This window comes from Aptenodytes forsteri, unplaced genomic scaffold, assembly GCF_000699145.1.
Source record: "Aptenodytes forsteri isolate BGI_AS27 unplaced genomic scaffold, ASM69914v1 Scaffold354, whole genome shotgun sequence".
Lineage (NCBI taxonomy): Eukaryota > Metazoa > Chordata > Aves > Sphenisciformes > Spheniscidae > Aptenodytes > Aptenodytes forsteri.
In genome coordinates this window covers 1,105,793-1,125,623 of record NW_008795043.1, presented here as the reverse complement: position 1 = coordinate 1,125,623, position 19,831 = coordinate 1,105,793, and the positions used below count along the sequence as shown (strand labels likewise).

The 19,831-nt window shown below is 40.5% G+C and overlaps 1 protein-coding gene across 1 annotated transcript; it reads right to left on the bottom strand.

The window, feature by feature from the left end:
* Positions 1 to 9,489: 9,489 nt before the first annotated feature.
* On the bottom strand, positions 9,490 to 19,831 carry RAB39A (RAB39A, member RAS oncogene family; the record flags this gene model as incomplete). Its single annotated transcript, XM_009276965.1, has 2 exons — positions 9,490 to 10,430; positions 19,797 to 19,831. Coding segments are annotated over 2 exons (462 nt in total), but the record flags the coding sequence as incomplete, so codon positions are not given.

Below are 19,831 nucleotides of genomic sequence, written 5' to 3'. Positions count from 1 at the left end.
GCCCCTCCCCGCCGCAGAGACACCCCCCGCCCAAACCCCCTCCTTCTCCTTTCTACTCCCCCGTACCTTCTCCCTGGCAAACCCCCATGAAGTTGCGCCACATAAACAGAGAACCGAATTCAACGTGACTGAATAATGTGGTTTATAAGCAGAGAAATAAATCTATTCCTTACTTGACGGAGGTTGGTGAGCGTGGGCCTCCACCCCGGCTCACCGTCCCCGTCCCTCCGAGGCCACAGGTGACACCGCACCAGCCTCCCGCACGCCTGGCCGGTGGGAGCGCTTACGGCAGAAAGCACCGCACGGTTACGGGCGCAAACCCTATTTTGCAAAGCCAGGTGACTTCCCTACGCCCAGATCTCCAGCTAAGCGGTCACTCTTCCTGCCAAACTGTTTTCACTTCACAAATTTTCTATTTAGTAAGAAATGTGTGGGTTTAGGTACCTTTTAGGAGGGATTTGGAAACTTTCAGGTTTTATTTATAGGAAGCAGAATTTTACTTTTCTATTAAAACGCTTAGCCTTCATCTAAAACACGTCTTGAAGAAAAGTTCAACCAGCTTTTCTCACAGGTTAGGAAACCTGAGAGTTGACGCCACCCATTCAGCCTGGCCTGCTGCACGTCACCTGTGTGGACGGCCACACCGCCCACCGCTGGGGACGACAGTGCTCCCCTCGTCCTTCCCGGGGCGTAGGGTGAGGGGCGCGATTTGAAGATAAATTCATATTATAGAGCATTGGGACCCTGAAGTGTTAGAAAAGGTGGAATAAAATATTCAACAAATCTGTACGCTATGGAAGTTTTGATAATGCTGACTGAATATGGCCTGCAGCCTTATTAACTTAATAAATTAAGATACCCATATTAAGGCCTTCTCTTAACTGAGAAGTAAAAAGGAGGTACTGAATAATTTCCTATTTTGACATTTCCAGCTTCTGAATGTTTCAATTAGTCTATAATTTTTTTCTTTGCTGTTATCAGATATTGTGTATTCTATACTATAAATATTTAAGTATACAGTATTCATGGCACATATAATGCATACAGTTATACAGTTGTATGTATAGTATATAATTATGCAATATAGATCAAATTGTATTACATACTGTCCATTGCATATATATTCTACAACAGTGCTGAAGTTATGAGGCCTCCAGCAGGGTCAGTAAAATGTGTGCATTGTGTATCTGTGCATCAGCCACTCTGCTCCACAGCCTGCATATTACCTTACAGGTATGTAAGTACCAGAGAAGCTGAGATACAGGTAAATATTCTATAAACTGTGATATGGAGGCAGTCATTTCTGGGAGCCACTACTCCATGAACTGATTTATCCTCTTTTCCCCAAACCCTTTTAAAATGTGATTATTTCCAATTATTTGAGATTTTTTGTTCTTTTCAATTTCTATTGCATCTATTATTTTTTTTAATATATGCTTGCTATTAATGCCACAATACAGTGATGTTTTTAAACTGCTTTTGAGAAATAATGTAGACATCATTCAGCCAGAAAATCAGCTAACTATAGAGAACTTCATCTCAGTTCCCTTCGATGAAAAGCTTAGAGTACAAAATCACAACGCAAATCATTAGAATGTTATAATTGTAAATTTTGCTTAGCCAGCGTTTAACCTAAATGAAGTTGGGCTGTGTTTTAAAGTGCTATGTTTTGAAATGATGGATTTCTCTATATTTGCACTTTTCATGCAAACCTACCAAACGTTGCCACAAAAATGTAAGAGGACACGGGACACAGCAGTATCTGAATACCTTCCACGGTCTTGTCTGTTCTAAGTATCCCTAGGTACCCAGCAGCCATTGCTGCAACATTTATGGGGTTGGCGTGGAAGGGTCAGCAATGAAAGTGCTGAGTCTAAGAGTTCTGGCATCCTGCCCAAATATGCCCTTGTGCAGCAGTTATGAGTAGAGCTAGTCAAGGAATAAAGAGAACTTGAACAACTGAGAAACAGTGGGACAAGGAAACGGTACTTTTTACTGATATTAAAAACAATGTGCATCTCGGTTTGCATGACACAATGACTGTAATTTTTTTCTAAAGATCTGTGCATTAATTTTCTGGGAAGTAAAGACATCTGTGAGCCTCAAGGTTTTGCGGTATTTTAGTACCACTTCAGGGTGCTTTGAAAGTACACGGTGTTACATAATCTTGTTTTATTTGCTTTAATTCTATTGCAAATGGATTATTACTAAATTCTGATGGTAATGAAGATATTAATTATTGATTAGTATATGGTACTACATTGGCCTACAGTTTTATATCCCTTGCATGGATTGTAAAAGACAGAGTGAATGACACTTAGTCCCAGAGATGTCCATGGGTTCAAAGTGATTGGCAAGCAACAGCTCATTAAGATTTGGATGATCAGTGAAATTAATACCATGCATAATATCCTAGATGTCTCGGGGTGAATTGATTCCAGGCACAAATCTGTTGGCTTTGAATGAGTTGCATCAGAGAGAAATATGTGCTGCTATGTTCTCTGCTAATGCCCTGAAACACATGGCACAAATAAGGCATATATAGTTTCTTCTAATCTTCACTTAGTCCATGATGGAAAAAAGCCTTTGATGGTCAGTTAGTCAGTTTTAGACTCCTCTCCAGTCAAACTAGATATATTCAGTAGGGATACTAAAACTTATGTTTTTTCCTTCAGCGGGAAAGCCTCGTTTATCACTGCTGTGGACAGTCATGATGACCCTATGCACAAACCGTGCCATGAGAGCCTCTGAAGACAATCCTTTTAAAAGGGCAAGGACACAACAGACACCTACCTGTAGCTGAAAAAAGAAGCGCCGTCAGTGACCAAACTTTTCACATGAAACAACTTCTTCTGTGTTTGTTTCTATTTCAACAAGAAACCAAACACTTTTATTTCTGGTGTTTTACTATCTGGGCTTCACGTCACCCTTTCAGTTAATAACAATAGCATTCTGGAGAAATTGCCTGCGTGTGGGAGTAAAGATCACTGTTACTTTCACTTGAAGTCATTTAAGATTTTGGTATCTTAGCATCGCCAGAACCGCCTATCCTGTGCATCTCAGGGTGACCTGTTTGTTCTTGCGCCAACATTGTCCTTTAGCTTAAATAACTTCTCTCTCCCTGATGTTTATTCTTCTCTGATGTATTTTTAGACAACGGTGCTATTCCCTCACAGTTTCCTTGCTGGAAAATTTTGCACTTTTTGCCTGAGTTACACGGAGGATGACATGGGGTGGTGCAGAACGACTGTTTGCAGGCAGAACCTGCAGGAGGGTTTTTGCTGAGGCTGAATTCCTCCCAGGACACGGAGAAGCACGTGGCATGTGCTAGGCAAAATGTGGCCATTGTTCCATGCCCAGGCTCAGAGTTGCAGAGAACCGCTGCGGGGAGTTACATCTGATCTAATTTTTCCTCTCCTAGCCTTTTTCGAACAGCTAGAAATTTACTGTTCCGTTCACTCTGTACTCAGGGAGTTATAGTTGGTCTGCGAAGCATAGTAGAGTGAAAGAGGATACAACATGAAAAATTACAATTTCATGTGCTGCTTTTCTGACACTTGTTCACATATGCAGCTCTTTTTCAGTGCTCAGTACACTTTGTCTCTCGTTTGTTTTAAAAGTTTCTCTGAGAATCAGACTCTCTTTTCCACAGAGAACTGCGCAGAGAAAAATCCCAATAAAATGAACAGTGTTACTGTGAATTTCAATGGTCTGACTGACTGGAATTGAGACTTACGTCTTCTAAACTTCTGTCCTGGCATAGCTTGCTCTTCTAATGCATATAACACCGGCTATATGTCAGGGAAATGAGAAAAATGATATGCACAGAGGAGGCTTTTTCCCCTGAATAATAAGCAGTAATTATTTTAAAATAGCAAATTAATATAAATTATGACTAAATAGCTAAACTATTTGCTTGGCATTGAAAACTTAACCAAAACGGACAATTCTCAAAAGTGCTGCAGAGCAGTGCCAGCCCTGCAAGGTTTTTATTACTAAGATTATGACTGAAATATTTTCCACAATTCCTCCCCTCAGTGTTAGTACCTTAATACTTCGCAACTACCACTAACATTTTAAACTATCGCCCTGCTCACTGTCAGACCTTGGTGCCAAATACAGCTTCTGGCAGTCCCTTCCTGCAAAGAAACCACGCGGGGAGAAGGTGAAAGGGAAAGAAGCCTGCAACGTAGATGTAGTGCCGGCACAGTTATACCCAACCGTTCTTCTCGGGCGGCTGTCCCACAGAATTAACCGATCCTTAGGGAGCCGCTGGAGTTGGGGAGTCAATAGCCTGTGTCTCTGTGCCGACTCCGGGTCTTTGGCACTTTCCTTCATCCTGCAAGTCCCATAACAGTGATGGAAATTTCTATAGGGTCTTAAGGGCTCTGGCAGTGGTTAGCCTTACTGCTCCCCCAGGGCTGTGCAGAGACGGAAGAAATGCTGTCTTCCTTTCCATCCTTATCTTGTGCATTCATTTCCCTGGTGACTGAGTTTATTGCTACAGGAGGCTCAGTCTGTCCCTCCACAATTTTCATAGAGCGGGAAAAATCAGTTTGCACACAAGCAGATTTGAAGCTACAGCAATGAGGAATCACAGTAATTGAACTACAGCTGAAACTTCAGCTTGTTTACTTAAGCATTGATTTTATTCACAATGCATAGAAATTCTTTTTGTTGCTTCTACTCTTATGTGTCTGTAGAAGCTCTGTAGCTGCAAGGTGGGCCCTTAGCAGCCTGTGAAGGTCATCAGGGTTAGTCTTAGTTTGAGCTGCCCTTGTAGCCTGAGAGGCTGCTGAAGGTTGGTGTCAGCTGGTTTACAGCACTGCTCCCACGGAGGAGTAGTCTCTCAGCAGATTACACACGAAGTGTCCATCCCCGAGTAGCTCAGGCCTAGCCTAAAACATGACTTTCTCTGAGAAATGAGTGAATGAAATACTTTTGAAGACGGTGATCCATTCTAGCAGCTCAGGATTGGGATTTTGGATTCCTCAGTTTGAGTTTAAATGAAGATTTACCTACGCCTACATAAAAAGCCTGCTACTCCCCATTCTGGTCTGGCCTCTGCGGGCGATGGGAGGAGATCTGTGGGATGGGAGGATCTCCTCTGTGGGAGGAGATGCCATGCAAGTGTTGTGGTAGTGTTGGCTGCCAAACAACTGTTCCCTGTCTCCCCAGGGGTAAAAAGCCCACAGTATATATATTGTATTTTTGGGGATTTGTGCTATCAAGTTCTTTTCCTGAAAGCATTTTAGCCGTGTGTTTGCTGTTCCACTGGTTGCTTTGTGGGAACAGCAACTCCATGAAGAAAAATGATTGCTCTGTGGAGTCCTGCGCCTATAGAGCCAGCTCTTCCATGTCAAAAGTGCTGCTTAGCAAAATATTTTTGGGTTCGCAGAACCAACTTAGTTTTCTTCACACATATGCTACACTCCCATTAATTAAGTATTATGCAAGGCAAATTGTCTTCAGGAACCTATACTTCATAGTCTTTATATTGTGCTCAACTGGCACATCTTCAATCGCATTACTTTCATCAGATTTGCACTTTCATTGAAACACGATAAACAATTGTGCCGTACTCAAAAGTAAAATTCAGCTTTTCCACAGCTGTATTCACTTCGCAGAGGAGGGGATATTGCTGAGTAAAGTGACAGCATATGGAGGTAGTCGGTTTTCAGAGGGAAGACTCACGCAACATAGCACTAAACCCAGATGAATTACTACTAGAAATGAGCTGGGAAGTAAGTATACACGTATTCATGAGATACGGTCATTTTTTTTCTCTGAGGATCAGGCAGGTGAATTTTTGGTTGAATTCTTCTAGTTTTAAATACATTCAATGATACCATCATTATCCTTAAGAAACCTATAGGTTTCTTAGGTGCTACCACATACAGTTAAGTACTAGAGCAAAGGATCGTTACACAAATGCTTGGACTTTTTTTTCAGAATCTGTTTATTTTGTTGTGCAGTTCTATCCATCAGGCTTTTCAGAGAGATTTATATTTCACAGATTCCTTTTTTAATTTCATTCACTCATTTAAAAGATTGTCTTTGGACTCTGAGAAACGAGCAATGCAAATGTTTGCTATTGACAATTGTGTTTTGATATTTAATGATTTCTTAAACAGTCCAGCTGTTTGAGGTATGGTTCCATGCCCATGTAGAAAATAAACCCTCAGCCCTCCTTGTCTCTCTCCAAGGCTGAATAAAGGCTGCTGAGATTGCTGTGCCAGCTCTGGGCGAAAGGCAAGGGTGGAGACTTGGAGGAGCTGATGTCATGTGCTGGGGTCTACAGCCGGGGGAAAAGCGCTCTCCCTGAATGTTAGTTATGTAAAAAGAGGGCAACGGAGCATGTGTTCTATAAGGAAGCTGAAACACTGAGACTGAAATATCTGTGAGCACAGTGCATCCACCTATCTTTGCTTTAAGTTAGGCAGCTTGGGTACCAGTAACAGTTTGGCTGTGGCAGAAGGGATCTCAGCACAGAGCAACTGCAGTGTACTTGGGTGCTCCGTCAAGCCTGTATTATTTTCTGTGAGCACAGGACAGTCACCAGGAACTGAGTCATCTAGCTTGAAGTTAGATTGGTAAGTCTATTCCATACTGAAGGCATAAATGAATAGTATAAAAATATGCTACCTCAAAATTTTTTCCTTGGTTGATTCCTAGGGTGTGCTAGGTTCTGCTTCTTACACAGGACAGATGCAATTATAAGCAAGCCAAAATATCTAAAGAATTCATGTGTAAAATATTTAAATGAGTAAAGGAAGGTTTTTATTCTTCTTTATCAAACGTAAAATAAAAGCAATGAAAATTTAAACATTTTAGGAGTACAAAACAATACTTTATATCCATTCATTTGGCAGCCCTATGAATCCAAATACAAACTGTTTACTATTTCAACAGCTTTTCCTTTTCCTAACTGGGATTTGCCAAACTTTAATTTGCAAAAGTTGTGGAGTTTTCTTAATAAATAATTTCTACTTATTAATCAGGCTGCCGAATGAGATTTCTCTAATTCCTGTAATTTCTGGAAATTTCATTCTGGTATCAATAGTAAGCGTCGTATTTGCCCTTCCTTGGGAGAAAAAAATATACATGCACTGAACTATAATCTGTTCTACAGCCTATTCGAGCTGTTACTTATATACTGTACTGCAAAGCATCTGAAAACAAAATTATGTATTTCAGCAAATCATCTATTTATCAGACATTTCTATTAACTGCACGTGTGTAGTGAGAAGGTACAGTAGTGGTTTAATATATCATCAAGATAGACAATGTTTGAATGTACATGTTAATCTACATTTTTAGGGATTACAAATAAGACAACTATGTGCACAGTACTTTAAAATGCAGTGAACTTCTCTTCTAGTTGCATTGACAGTACCAGTTCCTTACACAGTTGAATCTGGTTAAAAGCTCTATTCCCAGTGTAATAAATGTGACACTACAGGTACAACATTGACAGCAGAGATCATTAAGGCTCTGTTCTGATGATTGTTTATTTCTCTGTGCATACCTCCCCTCCACTCCTCTCTTCTCCCAGTCCCTCCCCCCCCCAACACACCCGATTTTTTTCATACAGAATGAAAAGCTCATTGGCTCCAGAGTATTCAGGAAGAAAAGTTTAAGATAAAAGATTTTAACCTGAAAGTAATGAAATGTGTAATGAAATGTAAATTCATAGCAATACCTGGTACTTACAAAGCTGTTTTATATTTTTAAATTTTTTTTTTGGTATGGCAGAAGAAACCAGTATCCACATCCCATGGTGCTAAACACTCTACAACAGGTAGCACACAGAGAAAAGAGTCCAGACTGAAGATCATACAGTCAGATGAGTCTCAGCAGTCTTTGTGAATTTGAGGAAGAACGATCATCTCTATTTTTGAGATACAGGTGAGGCACAGAAAACGTAAATGCCCTGCTCAGAAACACACAGTGAAACAGTGGTAGACTTTGGGTCTGTTTACTCCTCAGCCACCGATTTATTCGTTGGCCCATTCTGTCCTCTTAAACAACTAAGAGAAGATCTTCTGAGATACACAACATGGGCCTAATATCATAGGGGAATCAGTGTCAAATGCACACAGCCTGATTCTGCACTACCTTTTGGCATCTGTAGTCAGTTACGTTTACGTAAAGAGGGCCTAAAATGCCCTCAAATTAAAACTGATTTTGTGTAAACAACTAATATATGTAGTTTAATAGAGAATCAGGCTCACAGCAACTACTTTGTGGCATGCTGAGACTAGAATTAACTGTTTTAATTGCTAATGAATTAAGGCTGATTCCTGTTTATATTAAGGCCTCTGTATCCTTCTATGACAGTGTAACTGTGCCTCAGTGTAAGTGAGACTCAGGCTATTGAAAAAATTAACCTTTCAGTTCCCTTTGAAAGTGATGATTTTAGTGGCCATAAATGAACAAAATAACTGGAACCAAACAACCTGTCTCTACACTATGGAATTTTTACAAAAGGATTGTAAAAGGACCTAAAAGTAATCTGAGGGAAAACCAATCATATGCTTGTTGAAGAAAAAAGTTAGATTAGATAGACTTGTTGCCTGGTCTTCAAAATGGAGAATTGTAACACGATAACACAACTTGGTATGAAGATAACTGGCTTGATGTTCGGTGATTATGAGTATGTCCAGATAAACTGTAGATGCTTATCAGCTCTGGAGATCAAGTCATCTTGTTATACTACTACAATAAAATAGAAGTAGCCTTATTTGGTATTTAAGTGCTAGACATATAGGGCATAGTTTGCATAAAGCGAGTGTGTGTTATATTCAGAGGAGTAGGAAGATGACCTTAAGCTCAGTAAAATGCTACATGATCACAGAGTTCTCCTATTATTATTGTTGTTATTAAAAGCTACTACGTGTTGCTTTCTTAGAATAGGGGTTCTCCAACTTTGCTCTCTGTAGCCAAGCATTATTTTAGAAATTCTCTCCTCTCCAAACACTCTGTTCATAACAGGTTTGGTTTCAAAACCTTCATTTTTTAGACAACGGTTTATCATTTTCTGGCTGAGAATAAAACAATCCTTGCTCTATTCAAATTTAAGGCCTGGGTCCCTATGGGTTGCAGCACTTTTTAACTGATTTTTACTTCTAGTTAGAAGTAGATTTATTTTTTAAAGCTAATACAGAATTTGTTTGTGTAAATTAACATAATTCCCTAGGCATCAATGTGGCTATGATAATTACCCAGCTGAGGATCGGGCCTCCGAAATGTAACTCCAGCGGTTGGGAAATCTGTTTTGTATACAAGTCAAATAACAGCTGGATCATATGTGATGTTACATTTAGTTTCACTGGCAATTCAGAAAATATTTAATAATAAATTTCATTGCTTCTATTCCCCATTTTCATATACAAATAAATCATCTTTTCTAAAACATTCTTTTTCTTTAGTAAGGCTTGTATTCATAGTCATATCAAAAACGTTTGCTATTGGAGCAATCTTTCAGGCTTTCTTTAGAGTTATCTTTATTATGAAATTCTACAGCATTCTAAACTTTAATGGTCATTAGCAACCCTGCACTGGAGTAAAGAATCACATTAAAAAAGTATAAGGTATAATATTTTCTTGTCCAAAACTAAGGCAGGATGAACCAAGTAATGAGCTCATCTGATCCTCACCTAGCAAGCCTTGATTTTAAACAGTATTCAAAATACAAAGCCCAAGAGAGGATGTTGTCACGATGATTATTGCGCTTTCTCAGTGTCTTGCTATAGGATTAGTTTTTCCTTTAGCAATATATAATTTCTTTTCCTGAAGACCACACAAAGTTATTGTACTCTGAAAAGAAAAAAAGCACTTAAAGTTTTATGAAGTTATGACCTAGACAGAAGGATACAAAAACAAATTACCGTTCTATGATTCAGCTATGTCATGATCTAATATTGTTTCAAAATTATTATTCTGTTATTTAGGTTGGCATCATCTTCTGAACACCCGATGTGCTCTTTGGCACGCTACAAATTCAGCAGATGCACTGTCTCCTGGGCTTTACAGCTTCTTCTGATGAATGTACAACATTTGGAACAAAGCCGCTCTTGACACCTTCCCATCCATCTTGTATCGAGATTTCTCCTTTTTTTACAAGTTCATAGATGTCTCGTGTAAGAATTGTAAAGGACTCTTCAACATTCGTGGCATCTTTTGCTGAAGTTTCTATATATTTCATACCACAGTCAGATGACAGTTTTTCAGCTTCTTCTCTTGTAACCTCACGCTGTGACACTAAGTCACATTTATGTCCTACTAACAGGAACACAATCTGAAAGGGCTGCACGTGCATTTTTGCTTCTTCTAGCCAGTCTTTCACATGTTCAAAAGATCGTCGATTTGTGATGTCAAACACTAGTAAGCCACCCACAGAATTGCGATAATAAGAGCGTGTTATTGATCTGTGAAGGAAAAAAAAAAAAGGAAAATTAAAATACATTTTCAATTTATTCATAAATAGATTACTTTTCCATGTGGCAATGTGTTTTTATCTACTATGAGTTTTATGAAATATCTTTGCTTGTTTTAAAACTAATTGGAATTTATTAATTTACCTTCTACACACAAAATGTTCCTTTTTCATTTTTTTCTTACATTCAAAAGTCACTTCCTAAACATTCTTGAAGCCAACATCTCTAGTGTGAATTTTGAATGCTGAATTATTCTGCAAAGTAGACTTTATTATCAAACTGTGGCACATGTTCACAGAGTAAAATATATATATTTATTTGTCAAACACTTGCTGGTGTTAAAGTCCGAGTCCTTCAGTTTTATACAAACATGCGCTTCACTTTGTTCTAATCAATTATTTCAAATTGAAATACATAGGCAGATGTCGAGAAACCTGGAGCCTAAGCTTGCCAGTGTACAAGCGTATCCTTTTGTATTCCTTGCAGAAAAGTTCTTCGATAGAAGAGTTTGTACAGAAGATAATCATAATTCTTTGTGCTGACAGAAGTCAACAGGTAACAGGCTAAGAAAGGACGCTCACTAAACAAAACTGTCCAAAAGTAACTGAGCTGGGCAAACACACACTTGTTACAGCATTGGCAAGGAACACTTCTACCTCCAGCATCTCTCTCACACAGAGGTTCAAAAGCTCTTTATAATTGCATTTACTCTTTTTTGGCATGAGACTTCCAGGACTGGCAACAGATATTTTCTACTTTTGAGCCCTTTACGTTCCAGAGCATTCACTAGAAGGAATTTTGGAAGAAGGAAACTCTTCCTCTGGTTGAAAAATTTTTAATATGCTCTCAAAGAAGAAAAAATGTTTGTTAGAATGTAGAGAGAGAGAAAGATACAGGGACTACAAAATTATTGTAAGTCTCTAATCACGAGCAATAGGGGAGGACAGAGAAGGTGAGAAGAGACATTTTAAAGGAAGTGACAGCCTACCAAGGAGTGGACGCAAGCACTCATTACTGGTATAAATATATAGCTAGTGTGTATATAAGTATTCTCCAACTGAAATGAGATGCACAATCTCTATTAACAGTCATTATCTGAAATTATAATTTATCCAAGAATTAATTCCATTTTATCTTATGATTATGAAGAGGATGCAGCCTCAAAACTTTTGGAATCAGGATGAACTGTACGCAGTAACATATCTTTCCGTAACAGTAGCTCCCTCTGATTTTCAGTTCATTGCATTTCATATAGTGTTTTATAACAATTTGAACACAGAGGTATAATTAGCAGCAGTAGTCATATTACAGATAGGTAAGTGCACAGCTAGATAAGGCTCAGGTTTCTTGGCATATCTAAATTCATTTAGCCACAGCAAATGGCATTTGAAGTGGTTTTATTTAGATAACAGGGAGGCATTGTTTGTCCTAATGTTTAGAAAGATCTTTTCTACGTTCCCAGCAATAGAGTCCAGGAGTGTCTCTCTGAACAGTTCGAATGTGAAGACAATAGGATCTTACCCTCAGATTAATTAAAATAGCCTGGATATGAAAAATGACACATGGTTTCGCAAAATTATTTAAGACCGTAAATGAGGGGTGTCACATTTTGTGAAGTATTAAATAAAGATGCCATAAAGATCTGTTTCAGGTTTTCTTAAGCATTTTTTTGCTGTAGAGCAGTTGCAAACACAAATGAGTACATTAAAATAGTTCAAGTGTTTCTAGAAAGAGCGGAAGTGGGTGACAAAAATGGGATTCGATTTGGAGAAGTGGAAGCTAATACAACCTATTTTCAGTAAAAAAAAAAGTCTTGAAAACAGTTATGCCAAAGAAAAGCATTAGCCAGGGAAGAAAGCAGGTTACCATCACAAATGCAGTGCATCGTTTACCAAGCATTCCTATATAGAACAATGTTATATCATGTATCTATGAACTGGAGTACTGAAAAACAGCCCTCCATGTGTTACTGGGTGCTTATACACAGCAGTCAGTACCCTCACCTGTTGTAACTCCTGCAGAGATATGCTAATCTACACTAGCTGATGATCTAAGCCATTATATTTAATTATGTGTATGTATTGCCTGTAACGGAGATGATTAAAAAGCATCTGTAACTTTGGGCTGTACATCACAAAAACTGGGTGAATATATGGGAGAGACAGCAGTCGTTTTTTCTATATTTTTGGTATGTATAATTTGAAATTAGTTTTCTCATTACTAAAAAAAGGTTGATATACTAGAGAGGCTTTAGAAAACAGTAACAAAAGAAAAAAGTAACACAAAAAGTTTTAAAGATACATATGATACATATGATATCATGTTATGTGATTGTCTAACGTCTGAGAAAAGCATGGTGTCTGTTAAAATATGGTCTACAAATATTTGAACAGTTTTACTGTTAAGGTGAGTTATTATTTGCAGTTATATTTTAAAAGAAACTATTCCTGACAAGTAAGACAAAATTTTGAAGCAGAAAGTTTAGGCCATCAACTGGGAAAAACATCTGGGCACGTGAATGTGGTAGGTTGTATTGGGTTTGCGTGGCAAGGTTTTGGTAGCGGGGGGCTACAGGGGTGGCTTCTGTGAGAAGCTGATAGAGGCTTCCCCCATGTCCGATAGAGGCAATGCCAGCCGGCTCCAAGACGGACCTGCTGCTGGCCAAGGCCAAGCCCACCAGCGACGGTGGTAGTGCCTCTGGGATAATGTATTTAAGAAGGGGGAAAAACTGCTGTGCAACAGCAGCCGGAAGAGAGGAGTGAGAATATGTGAGAGAAACAACTCTGCAGACACCAAGGTCAGTGAAGAAGGAGGGGGAGGAGGTGCTCCAGGCGCCGGAGCAGAGATTCCCCTGCAGCCCCTGGTGAAGACCATGGTGAGGCAGGCTGTCCCCCTGCAGCCCATGGAGGTTAACGGTGGAGCAGATATCTACCTGCAGCCTGTGGAGGACCCCACGCCAGAGCAGGTGGATGTGCCCAAAGGATGCTGTGACCCCATGGGAAGCCCATGCTGGAGCAGGCGCTTCCTTCCTTCCCTTCCCTTCCTTCCCAGGAAGAAGGGAGGAGTAGGGGGAAGGTGTTTTTAAGATTTGGTTTTATTTCTCATTACCCTACTCTGATTTGATTGGTAATAAATTAAACTAATTTCCCCAAGTCAAGTCTGTTTTGCCCGTGATGGTAATTGCTGAGTGATCTCCCTGTCCTTATCTCGACCCATGAGCCTTTTGTTATATTTTCGCGCCCCTGTCCAGCTGAGGAGGGGAGTGACAGAGCAGCTTTGGTGGGCACCTGGTGTACAGCCAGGATCAACCCACCACACAGGTTGTTCAACAGTATCTGAAACATCTTACAGATGCAAAATATTTGACTTATATATGACAATCAGAGTAGATTAAGTATTAGACATATTTTTAGTAGACAGCTTAGAGTTATTTGGAAAATGAACTATGTGAAGTGGATGTACTTCTGCTCACTTATGCCCTGTATCACACCTAGAAAGAATGAAAGAGCATTGACTTAGATGGTCTGGTAGGTCTCTCTGCTTTTGTTTTGGGTTTTTTTTTCTCTATAAAACTAAGTGTAAGGGCAATTTTTGCCTCTTATTAATATTATTGCTAAAGATTATAGGACTTTTAAGTGCCTTCAACAAGGCTTAGGCAGAACTATAACACAGACATCTGAAGTTGTGCTCCACTCAGCTGCGTCCCTAACCATGGTGCCTGAATAAGTTCCCTGGGGATGTGAGTGCTTTGCCTCTGCACGGGCTGTGAGCCGCTCAGCGGGGACAGCCCTGCCTTCCCTCTTAGCTCAGATCCGAGCTGAAAACAAACCATTGCTCCAGGTGAGTGCCTAGAAGGGTTCTGCTTGGGAGGGCTTCGCAAAAGAGCATGTCAACCCTCAGATGGGTTTTCAAGCTCCTCACAAAATGCAGAGGAACTTTTTTTTAGCACGGTGGAGGTACCTATCTTTCACACAGATTCCTCGTGCACTACTTCACAAGGCACACGTCAGTGTACACAGAGCCCATGGTACGCAGGATGCTCGAGGGGTTTTGCTCAGAAGGCATATAGCTTTATAAAATTTACAGACCATGTCAATGTACTGCATACGTCTTCACTGAAAAGCTTGATGATGAGCGTGCATGGTAGCCAACAAAAGATAAGGAGGGCTGACAGTAAAAGGCTCTTCATATAATAGCTGGTAGACTTGTAGATCTCCTTGGGAAAGATCTTACGAATGCAAAGAGTTTATCTGTATTCCATGGAAGACTGAACAAGTACTGAACAACAGACTGAGGTTTAGTGAATAGACAACCTGCATCACTCTCCAGAAGTCCCTCAAGAGTACTCAGGAGAATTCAAAGACTCTATCGGAGACAAGATATCTGAGTATGGACCATAGACAAAACCAGACTGGCCTTTCTTGTGTTCTTTCACAAGCAAGGAATCCGCTTACATGATTATACACACTTTGGTAAGTGCTGCAGGATGATACTCTAAAAGCAAAATGAAGTTTTTAACTCCCTTATTGTTGTCACTTTTTGAACAGAAGGAAAAAAACATAGAGTCCTGCAAGTTTTTCAAGTCAGGATGAGGAACTGGTGACAGGTCAGGTTTGATGTAGTCCAACTTATTCATACAGGATGTTCAAATTTCCATTTCTCAAATTATCCACATGCAGATCCTAAATTCTTGTTGAAGTGATGGCTTCTCGTATAGAGTAAACTTTGGTTCAGCTAATTCATGTCATTAAACCAGCACTATGGAAGGGAATGTGTTACTTGCAGCACCATGATTAATTTTCTGTGGGGAAGAAGGGAGAGGGGAGTACTTCCTTTAAGTAGGGGGAAAGCCTTAAGTTAGGGACAGGGTGGGATTAGGGTGAAAAAGTAATGGCCAAAGAGCAGCCTTTCTTCTAAAACTGGGGAGACAGCAATGAAGCCTGCCATCTCCTTCCAGGAAACCGTTCAGAGGAGGTGCTGGTTGGAAATAGGAAGCAGAACTTCGTTCAGATTTAGAATCTGGCAAATCTGCCTGTGACTTTGAATGAAAGGGAGACCGAACTCTTAAATCCATCCCTGCATCTGTTTTTCTTCTGTCTTATCTCTCTGCCTAAAACACTTTGTTTTTCTTCTGTTCCTTTGTGCCCAGTACTTCCTTGCTGCTTCCTCTCTCAGCTTCTCTTTCACAGAAGACTCTGAACCCTTCTCAAAGTGACAGCTAATGGAAGTGCCCAAACCAATGTGTCTGCCTGGGCCTTTGTTCAAGGTGCAAGCTGATATTTCAGGAGGGAGTTTGCCTGCTTCCTATGGCTACACTAAATGAAAGGAAACAACCCTCCTACTTAATAGAGGTGACTGTAACCCCTTGGTGACCGGAGGCCTATGTGGGTGTGCAGCCCCTCCTCTTTCAGGCTGCAGTATGCATGTCACGCTAGCCACTGATGATGGGTGTGCTACAGCCTCCGGTCGGTCCACACTAAATATGTGAACTATTATACCATCTTTGCCTGAGAGTTACAAAAATTGACATAAGCATTACTGAAAAGGTAATTCTTATTTTCTCCCCCACTCCATATAAATAAAATAGATATTACAAAGATCGTTATCTGTGCTGTTGTTAAATATGGACCATCCTAGCATCCTCAAGACCATCCTAAGTTGTTATTTTCAGCAAGAATACTTGTATCAATAATATTTTGCTCATTTTGTATAATGCTTGGTATTTGTAATAAATGAAGGGTAAATACAGATAAAGGCTTGGAGAAAATAAGTTTTTCCCTATTAGAACATGCTAAAAAGGTAAGACTGCACTAAGTATTAAAAGGGAACCATGACACTTTGATATTGAATGCTGTAAGGTTCCTCCAGATGGTTCTGTATTTGAAATGCTGGAAGTTATACGTTGTGATGTACAATAATGATACATTAGAATGTTTTTCCAAAGGATAACTTTGAAGTCTTTAGTTTTAATTGGGAATATTTGTTAAATGCAGATCCTAAATTCTTTTTGAAATTATGACTTCCCATGTAGAATACGTGTTGGTTCTGCTAATTAATTCTGCCTAAACTAGCATTATGGAAGGGGAAAATACTGTCTAGAACAGAAGTCATCCTCTTAGCTTAATCTAAATATTAGGTTAAAGATGTAAGACCCTAATTAATACTCTCAAGAAAAGCCTTGATAAGATGATGGCCACTGAACAATTGTTTCTGAAAATGAATTAGAAGATGCTTTAATCACATCAGACTATGGCTTTAGGGTGACTTTAAATCAGTCACAGTGTTTCTTTCTCATTATGATCTTACTGATCTTTACCAGATGAACCAAACTTTCACTAAAAGCTTTATCTAATATTGAAGACTTATTTTTATACTATGACTAAAGACTACATTGTAATGGTATTAATTTTGAAAATACATATTGCTTACTTAAAAAGAAGAATAAGGATAGTCTTTTATTTTCAAGCCATGTGTTAGAAACAGAATGTATCTAATATCATAGGCTACTAAAAAGTGGGTTAATGTAACTGAGGCATCCCCACAACATTTCGCCCCTGCGTTCTTGAAATGAGCTCTCAGTCTTAGCACCACTACCAAGCACTTTATAGCCTTGGAAGTTTCATGATTTAAATATATTGTTGGATTTAAATACCGGAAAATTAAATAAACAAAAAAAGTCACAGCGAAGTAGATGATGCAAAACACAGCCAAAGCAGCACATTGCTCTAAATGACAACTAATCTCAAGATAGAAAGAAACCTAGGGTGTACCCCTCATTTACCTTAGTCTGTGTTACGGACCTGAGTCTATACTAAGCAAGTCTGTAGGTTCTTGTTCTACTAAAGTGTTGAAGGTATTGATTATGTTGTAGTTGTCCGTACGGCACCTAGCACAATGGGAGATTCTGCTTAGTGATGCCTTACTGATGTCAAAGTAAATACAGTCAGTAACTGCCCTGTCTGAGCTCAAAATAAGTAAACTGTCCGGCACCAGTGTTTGCAGCTTGCTCACCCTTCTTGTGGAAGTGGTAAGAATTACTTTATTTGAGAAGTAATACAAACGGTGTGTGTTAAAGGTGATCTCTAAGATCGTGCATGACATCCAGTTCAAATACAGCAGCATCAATGAACTAGACGCATGTAAGAATTTTTCCAAAACAATTTCTCCAAGAAAATATGTGCTCTCTTTCAAGAGAGTGTGATGGCAGATGTGTCACACCTAACTTTTCCCCTGGGAATGTCCCTAATGCCTGGGACCAAAAGAAGGGGGTTATTATGCAGCCAGTAGTTTGCCCTGCACACAGGGAACTCTCCAGGGAGCTTTAAAGCCAGGTTTTACCTCCTCTAAAGTACCAATGCAAGTGAACCAGAGCAGAATTGGGAATCAGAACTGCAAACTGCTTGGCGTTCCACAAAATTAGATTACTTCTTGGAATAATTAGTTCTTCCCCAAGACCATCTTTGCTCGTGATCTGTAGTCTTCTCCATTAGCAGAGAACAGAACATGCAAGATTTTAACCTGTGGTGTATAACTTAGTAAAATATTTATAATTTACTTGAGTAAGTGTAAAACAGGCTATACAATAAACGCTATGATATTTGGTACACCAACTGACAAGAAACTCTTAGCGGAAAAACAAACACAAATGTTTAAAACTACTTCCTTCAGTTTGTATCTTCTGGGTATTAGAAAAAACACAGATGTATACTAATGGTAAATTTAAAAGCAACTGAATGCATGACTCATCACTGTATATCCCCTGAGCATTCCCGGGTTAAAGGATGGCTATCATTTGATTTAAAATGTATGCAAAACTCTCTGCATTTGCATTCCTTTCAGTCAAGTGCCTTGTCATTGGCCATCCCGGCTATTTGTCAGCAAATTCAAAATAAAGAGATTATACATTGTTAGTCACTTGTTTACAAGTATTTTACATTCTTTGCTGGAAAGCACAAGGAGGATGAAAAATTCTAAGAGCTTGCCATTATCACTGTTAATTTCTTTGCTAACCCTTCAGAGGCCTGCCTGCAAAAATACATATAAAGTTGTAACTCATGCAAGCCCAGGAAATTTTTTGTGTTGTTTCAGTGTAATACTTGTTACTGAAAAAAAAGGGTTGGTGTCCCCTGGTAAGATAGTGAAATCCCACCTCTTCAGCTGAGTGCGAGAATCTGCACAACTGTTGCAGCAGAAGACAGGGAACATGAAAGAATCAATTCCGGCCAGTGAAGAGACCCATTTCAACCCTACTGCTAGCATCCCAGTAACAGCAAGTGCGTGGGTCAGGTACCGCGTACATGGGCTATGCACTAGCCTCCCACCTGAGTTCATACCTACTGAACCCCAAGCCCAAACTAAAATCCATACACAACTTGCCTGAAGTGGCAAGCACTACAGATACAACAGAGCCACAAGAGTGAGTGAATGATAGTACCGGTTTGTACGTTGGGGAATGACCGTGACCCTTTTGGGGCAGGAAAAGAGGGTAGCTTTGCCACCTGTTTGTGACAGGGAGGAGGAAGGAGAGGATTTAATAGTGCAGCATTTGAGCTGGTTTAGCTACACTCTAAATGACAGAGGTATTAGTGAAGGCTCCTGGCAACCATCAGTGCAGAGCAGGTGCAGAAGGCCGATAAAACACTAATAAGGGACTGTAGCTGGCTGCCCGGTGGCTTCCACGCTGCCAAGGCTGCACTGGTGCTCGCAGTGCTGCTGTGCTGGAAGGAGGAAGAGCAGGGAGGTGGCCTGGTCTCTCCAGATTGCATGGGAGGGAGAGTTATGGCAGAGGGAAATACTGCAGGGGAGGATGAGTTCTGAGGTGATGACAAAGTAAGAAATGCAGAGTGAAGCAGGGGCCTCCTTCTGCAAAGAAGGAAAAAAATGCGGAGAAGGGATTGCTACCCTAGGTCCAGGACTTCAGGGCAAGATGAGGGAGGGAAGGAGAAACTCGACAAGGCGACTTGTTACCCCCTAGTGTGAGCTGGGAGGGGAAGGGTAGCTGTTTCCTGGTGGGTGTGAAGGGAAAGGGTGGGGAAGGAGGAAGCTCCTGGAGGGGAACTGGTGGGCAGTGGAGCGAGAGGGATGGTGGGCCACAGGGCTGGGGGGCACGGGCAGGCAATGGGGTGGTGAGGCTGGATGGCAATGGGGTTGAGGGCTCTTTGGGGCACAGCAGCCAGGTGGGTGCAGAGTGAGATGTGCTGGGGGGCAAGGCAAAGTCCTTGGGGCGGGAGATGTGTCAGACGATGAGGGTACGGTGCTGGGAGGGTGGTGGGGGCCGGGACTGCGGGGCAGGGTGTGCCCGGCAGCCGGCAGGTTTGAGGGGGGGGACGGGAGGGGGAGAGATGCCGGGTCCTGTACCTGAACCGCTCCTGCCCCGCCGGGTCCCAGAGCGG